The following is a 7,459-nucleotide window of genomic DNA, read 5'->3' on the forward strand; positions in this document are numbered from 1 at the left end:
CTTTTTGCTTTTATCGCCCTAAGTGGGAAGGCTATTTTCCGACGTGGGTCCCGTGGTCACTGTACCACTGGATTCAAGCTTTCATGGCTGATGAGGGATGATACCGCGAAAATAATCCCAGGATGTTTTTTTTCAGTTCCGGGAGACTTGGCCTGGCAGTTCGGGCTGGACTGTTCCCATGGGGAGCAGGGTCAAGATTGATTTGCATATGACATATTGTTGGTTCTGGCTCCAGAGGCAGTGCCTGAAAAGCAGGTTGTTCCGAGTGGAGGCAGCCCTGGTAAGGGACAGTGGTAGAGTGGAGCAACAAATACATTTTATCATTAACCTGGCTTTAGGGTTAACTTTGGAACTTTGGAATCTCAGCAAACTGTTCTAATGTGTTCTGCTTTTAAAAAAAATGTTTCCTTGTGTGCTTAATACCGCTTAGGAAGTGAGTAATCAATTCCATTTAAGCTTATGAAGCTTTGATACCTGAACCCCTGGTGATTTAGACACTGTCCCGGGGGCTCAGGGAGGATGGGAGGTTCGACCACTGGAGCGGGAGGGGCCGGCTCAAAGAGAAACACTGGGGCTTTGATTAAAGGTTTTAAGGAGGGCTTTATTGTTATATACGTTTTCTTCATGAAAAGGTAAAGAGTCTCTAGTCTCTGGGTATCGCTGAATGCCGCGGTGCCTTCTGGTCGTGGAAGTCTTTGTCTTGATACGTCTCAATAACAGGATCCCACGTGGTACCGGAAAGAAAAGGAAATCAAGAGAAGGCGGATTACTGCCTGCACTCTGGGTGACAATACACAAGGACCGGGAGTGAAGGACACGCAAACCCCGTGAAGTGCTCCAGTTAACTACGGGAGTGACGGAAGGTGCTCGTGCTCAGGGAAGGGTTTGGTTGCAGGAAGTGTTACACCGGGGGCTGTCTCCGCCTCCCAACCCAACCCGCGACCCGGCCCCGTACCTCTTTAAGCCACGCTCCTCCCGTGGGCGCGTGGCAGGGCGGCTCGTCCGACCGTTGGCCTCCTGGCTTGTCGTTTCCGTCTGCTTCTCTTCCTTGACCTGGTTCCGCGCTGCTCTCCTCATCGATCTCCTCCGCGGGGGAAACGCCGTCCGTCTTCGATGCCGTGCTTCCTGCTTTTGTCGTCACTAGGGGCGTGACTCCACAATCCCAGCCGTCGGCCTTAAAGGAGCCGTATACATTCACCCCTGATGGCCATTCCGTGTCGGGGTCTCCGTCTTCCTCATGCCACGTAGAAGTCTGCGGCTGTTGAGACAAGACGCAAGGTGAAAGGGGGGTGGCGCACCACCAGTCTTTATATTCAGGTGTCTCTTGACAGTCAGACCCGTGACACACCTCCCCCCCTGGCATCTCCCGATCGGGGAGAGGAAACACCCGGGACAAAAAGTCTGCATTTGCATTGTCTTTTCCTTTGCGATGTTGCACAGTAAATGCATAGGGTTGTAAGGACAGAAACCATCGCAACACCCGGGGGTTGTGGCTACTATTTTGGTGCATCCACTTCAGGGGAGCGTGGTCTGTATGTAGAACGAAGGGCTTGCCCTCCAGGTAGTACTTTAATTTGTCAATTGCCCATTTGATTGCCAAGGCCTCCTTTTCGATGGTAGAGTATCGGCACTCTCTGGGGAACAATTTCCTACTGACGTATAGGATCGGATGTTCAACGCCTTCTTTGACTTGTGATAGTACCGCACCTATCCCCTGGTTAGAAGCGTCCGTGGACAACACAAATGGTTTGCTGTGATCCGGCGATATTAAAACAGGAGCCGTTGTCATCGTGGACTTAAGAAGGTGAAAAGCCTGTGAGGCCTCTCTCGATGGGTTACTAAATTCCTTGGCCTTGACGTCTTTGCGGAGCAGATTGGTTAAGGGGGCTGCCAATTCTGCAAAGCCTGGAATAAAGTGCCTGTAATAACCCACCAGGCCAAGAAAGGCTCTAAGGTCCCTTTTGTTATTGGGGAACGGAACTGCTGCTATTGCTCTTACTTTTTCGCTTTGTGGAGCGATGGTTCCTTCACCCAACACATAGCCCAGGTATTTCACACTTTGAAAAGCTGCTCGCGATTTTTTTGCATTGATGTGGAGTCCTGCTGTTTGTAGGGCTTCCAGAATGGTTTGTAAGTGTCTCAGATGTTCCTTCCAGTTCTGACTGTAAATGACTATGTCATCCAAGTAGGCTGAACTAAAGTGCGAAAAGGGATGTAAGACTTTGTTCATCAGGCGCTGAAATGTTGCCGGGGCGCCGTGTAATCCGAAAGGCAGAACGGTGAACTCAAAAGCACCTTCATCCGTTACAAAAGCTGTTTTCTTTCTATCCTCCTCCCGAAGGGGAACCTGCCAATACCCCTTCGTGAGGTCAATGGTGGTGATATATTTGGCGTCTCCAATTTTTTCAATCAAGTCATCGACTCGAGGAATTGGATACGTATCAAAATGCGAGACAGCATTTAATGCACGGAAGTCCATACAAAATCTTTTAGTGCCATCAGGTTTAGGAATTAGAACAATCGGGGATGACCAAGGACTCTGTGAAGGGCGTATGACGCCCAAGTCGAGCATGTCCTGCACTTCTTTCCGTACAATCTCTTTCCTTGCTGCGGGAATTCGATAGGGTCTTTGTTTTACCACTTCCCCAGGAAGAGTTTCGATGCAATGCTCTGCTAACTCAGTCCTTCCTGGTAAGTCGGAAAATACTGCTGTATACGGGGTTAGAGTCTCTGTCAACTCCTGCTTTTCCTGGGGAGTCAGCTCTGGGTTCACCACCAACTGTTCTAGAGTAGAGATGTGTCGGGCATCCATCTGCCCTACGAAGTGTCCCATCCGGGGTAGGGGTCCCAACCACTCTTTCAAGAGATTGATATGGTAGATTTGTGATTTGTGAGGGGTTAACCGGAGTCTATAGGTAGTGTTTCCGATTTTTTCAGTGATCTGGTATGGGCCTTGCCACTCATGCTTGTTCTTAGTACTGATGGAAGGCAGTAGCACTAGAGCCCATTTTCCTACCTCCAGGGATCTTAATCTTTTACCTTTGTCATAAGATTTCTTGTATCTCTCATGTTGATGCTCCATGGAGGTATAGGCGAGTTCTCTTAATTTACCAAGTCTGGTTCGGAGCTGAGAGGTATATTCCAACATGGACTTTTGCTCCTGGGACGTTTCGTTTTCCCACATCTCTTTAGTGATGTCTAGGAGACTCCGGGGCATCCTACCATACATTAACTCAAACGATGAGCATCCTAGGCTGCTTTGCTTTTGGGCTCTTATCACATAAAGGGCGATAGGTAGGAGCCGATCCCAGGCGGGCCCTTCATCCGTCAGCATTTTCTTTAGTGTTTGCTTCAGAGTCTGGTTGTATCTTTCCACCAAACCATCGGTTTGGGGATGATACACCGAGGTTTTCAAGTGTTTTATGTCCAATGAGGCACACACCTCCTTCATTAATTTTGAGGTGAAGGGAGTCCCCTGGTCGGTCAATACTTCTTTAGGAAAACCTACCCTGCTGAAAAGTTCCACAAATTTTTCAGCGATGGCCGCTGTAGTAGTGTTCTTTAAGGGAAAAGCCTCAACAAACCGAGTGGCATAGTCCACGATTACCAATGCATACAGAAAGCCTCTTCCAGTCTTGGGTAGGGGCCCTATCAGATCCATGCCACTCGCTCGAAGGGGATACCAATTATGGGCATCCTTTGTAGGGGGGCAGCCGGAGGGCGCTGTGTGTTTCTACGTTGACAGACCTCGCACCTGGCACAGAATTCTTGAACATCTTTGTAGATACCCGGCCAATAGAAGTTGCGCAGGATACAGTCAGTGGTTTTTTCCTTGCCGGCATGTCCTGCCATCAAGTGGGCATGTGCAAAGAATAGCACTTGTTCTCTAAAAGACTGGGGAACCGATAGCTGCATTTCTGCTTCTTGGTTGGCTTGTCTATATAGCAAATCGTTTTTGATCAAAAAGCGGGGAAATACTGGAGAGGTCTGATCATCTGAGTTATGGGCGATTTCCCAGGCGTTGAAAAGGGATCTATCTTCAGCCTGAGCAAATCTGAAGCTGCGATCAATAACCCAGGGTTCGGGGGATAGGTAGGATGGGATATGCACCCCCTTCCCTGTTGTGAAAAGGTGTTCCTTAAATAGGGACAGGAATTCTGGATTGTCGGTCCCCAGGATCATATCTTCAGGCAGGGAATCAACTACCCCTACGCTAACAGTACAGGGGTCCCTATCCTGCGGTGTGAGAGTGATGGAGGCCACGGGGTAAGGCTTCACGTCCCCATGGACGCACCTGATATACACAGGATTCTTATGATTCATCTGACCCTGAGTTACGAACCTGGACTGTACCACAGATTGCCTACACCCTGAGTCTAACAATGCTTTTAATTGGAACCCATTCATCGTTATACTCACGTAAAACGTGCTGCCCATTTCGGCGGAATACATCACAGTCCGGGGCAGATACCCCACTTCCATGGGTTCCTCATGGCTCTTCCTTTTTGGACACATCCTGGCGATGTGGCCCCACTCGCCACATTCGAAACACTGTGGTCCTTTTGTCAGAGGAACCATCATACCGGGAGGTCTGAAGGGTCGGGGAGCCTCGAGTACTGGTTTTGGCCTTTTGTCCGTTTTGTTGGTTGGAGTACCTTTGGAGGTCTTTTCTGGCTCCCACGGTATAGACTTGGGTTGGGCCCTGGCATATTGTGATGCCATCTCAATGGCTTGTTCTACTGTCAGGCCTACATGCTGTTTGAGCCAACGCTGGGTCGCATATGGTAACGCCTCCATAAACTGCTCTACATAGATTTTATTCAGTATTTCTTCCTTTGTACACACGTCGGGGCGAAGCCATTTGTCCGCCGCCATTTTTAACCTGAAGAACAGTGTTTTTGGGTTTTCCCCAGAAACCCCTTTCTCTTTTCGGAAGCGGACTCTATAGGCCTCCTGGTCCAGACCTAGATGGTCCAATATGACCATTTTAATAGTCGCATATGGGGTTGTCCCCAGGGGATTCGCTGCATGATAGGCAGATTGGGCTTCGGCGGTAAGGAGAGGGGCGAGAAAGAACGGCCATTTTTCTTCGGGCCAGCTCATGGCCCGAGCTGCCCTTTCAAAGTTTACCAAAAAGGCGTCAGGATCCTCACCGGGTACATATTTTTGAAGGGCCATTCCTGACGGGTGTGGAGTGTGTACACGTCCTTCGCCCGGGGCCGCCTGTTGGACAGAGGGTATGGACTTAAGACCCTCTACGTGTGCGGTCATGGTTTTAGTAAAAAGTTCTCTGTCCGCTTGAGCAATGGACAGCTGGTTCTCCACGGCCCATTCTAACTTCTCCTGCCCCTTTATGAGGTGGTCGATCAGGGTCTCCATCTTGATCTCACGGATGGATGGTGAAGTTGATCCCACTTCTGACACCAATTGTCCCGGGGGCTCAGGGAGGATGGGAGGTTCGACCACTGGAGCGGGAGGGGCCGGCTCAAAGAGAAACACTGGGGCTTTGATTAAAGGTTTTAAGGAGGGCTTTATTGTTATATACGTTTTCTTCATGAAAAGGTAAAGAGTCTCTAGTCTCTGGGTATCGCTGAATGCCGCGGTGCCTTCTGGTCGTGGAAGTCTTTGTCTTGATACGTCTCAATAACAGGATCCCACGTGGTACCGGAAAGAAAAGGAAATCAAGAGAAGGCGGATTACTGCCTGCACTCTGGGTGACAATACACAAGGACCGGGAGTGAAGGACACGCAAACCCCGTGAAGTGCTCCAGTTAACTACGGGAGTGACGGAAGGTGCTCGTGCTCAGAGAAGGGTTTGGTTGCAGGAAGTGTTACACCGGGGGCTGTCTCCGCCTCCCAACCCAACCCGCGACCCGGCCCCGTACCTCTTTAAGCCACGCTCCTCCCGTGGGCGCGTGGCAGGGCGGCTCGTCCGACCGTTGGCCTCCTGGCTTGTCGTTTCCGTCTGCTTCTCTTCCTTGACCTGGTTCCACGCTGCTCTCCTCATCGATCTCCTCCGCGGGGGAAACGCCGTCCGTCTTCGATGCCGTGCTTCCTGCTTTTGTCGTCACTAGGGGCGTGACTCCACAATCCCAGCCGTCGGCCTTAAAGGAGCCGTATACATTCACCCCTGATGGCCATTCCGTGTCGGGGTCTCCGTCTTCCTCATGCCACGTAGAAGTCTGCGGCTGTTGAGACAAGACGCAAGGTGAAAGGGGGGTGGCGCACCACCAGTCTTTATATTCAGGTGTCTCTTGACAGTCAGACCCGTGACAGACACCTAGATCCTGCTTGGTTACAAAAATTTGTTGTTGGTTTTGGTTATATTTTTATCCTCTTATCGACCTGTTTTGGAACTATTTTCCGAACTATTCTACTATACTCTACCTTTTTAGGTGGTGGAGCACATCTTGTTTGGAGACTTTGTGGCCAAGTGAGCTAGATGGTGGTATTGCTGCCCTGCCTCATTGCCCCGTACTTGCCCTTGACGGAAGATTTGGATGTCTTCTTGTTGGTTCAGAGTAAGCCTGTCATTGAGAGACATATCTGTAATTTTCCGTCATTCCCTGGATCTAATTTTAGATCACAGAAATCAATCGAAGGTCAATTTACGACTATGCATACACACCCTCAAATTGGCCAACTTGTCTCTATGGTGTCTACATGAGCATCTGGGTCTCAAGAAGGTCTGTCATCCCATGATGCAACATGCTCTTCCCAATCTAACCTTATCAGCAAAGCCAATAACAAAACGTCCTGAAAGTTATCTTTGATTAAACCTTCTTTGATGGATGCTAATCAATCCCTGTTTAGGAAAACAGGTCAGAGGAAGCTTCATTATTGCTGCCAACTTGTTCCGCCATGAATAATCCTAATCAAAGGCATCAATTTAGAGTCAAAAATGAATTGTGATAACTCTGCAATTACAAATAACAGTATAATCATGGTGGTAGTCCTGATGAATTCTGTCCCTCCTAGTATATCTCAGCATGTTACCATCTCTGATGTCCTCTCAAATACTATCGAGGAGTTGGACTATGTGGCAGAGAAGAAAATTATGTCATTTTGACTCCTACAAGCAAGATTCTTTTGATTACTTGGTCTTTACAGAGGAGTTAGATTTTATAGGTCAAATATTTCCTGATAATCCAAGGGAATATATAGGTACAAACACAAAAGTAATTGCCCAGCCTAGGACCAAAGGGTCCCTTCCGTTGATCAACCCTCCCTGGATACCCCTCCTGCTTATTCTGTCTTAGCAGCTATGAGTGTGATTAGCTGTACTTTAACTAAGATCACTGAGGCCATATTACACAATCAGAATCATTAAATAATCAAACTGTTATATTAAACAATATTTCTAAGGAGATTACATTGATGCACAATGAGCTCAAAGAACTTATATCTTCAGCTAATCCTTCATCTCCTCTTGTTATGAAGTTTCAGGATCTTTTCGAAT

At 48.6% G+C, this 7,459-nt stretch overlaps 1 protein-coding gene across 1 annotated transcript; it reads right to left on the reverse strand.

The window, feature by feature from the left end:
• Positions 1 to 901: 901 nt before the first annotated feature.
• LOC147688598 (uncharacterized) lies at positions 902 to 5,556 on the reverse strand. Its single transcript, XM_086939942.1, has 2 exons — positions 4,420 to 5,556; positions 902 to 1,258 (listed from the first exon to the last, which is right to left on the reverse strand). The coding sequence occupies exons 1-2, from the start codon at positions 5,554 to 5,556 to the stop codon at positions 902 to 904; spliced, it is 1,494 nt and encodes a 497-aa protein (XP_086796068.1).
• Positions 5,557 to 7,459: the final 1,903 nt, after the last annotated feature.

Source organism: Lissotriton vulgaris, chromosome 10 (assembly GCF_964263255.1).
Source record: "Lissotriton vulgaris chromosome 10, aLisVul1.2, whole genome shotgun sequence".
Lineage (NCBI taxonomy): Eukaryota > Metazoa > Chordata > Amphibia > Caudata > Salamandridae > Lissotriton > Lissotriton vulgaris.

Excerpts from the sequence above, each read along its gene's own strand:
- LOC147688598 (XM_086939942.1), bottom strand. The coding sequence starts at position 5,556 with ATGAAGAAAACGTATATAACAATAAAGCCCTCCTTAAAACCTTTAATC. Across the intron at positions 1,259-4,419 it reads AAATGGGCAGCACGTTTTAC|CCGCAGACTTCTACGTGGCA; the intron begins GTGAGTATAACG and ends TTGTCTCAACAG.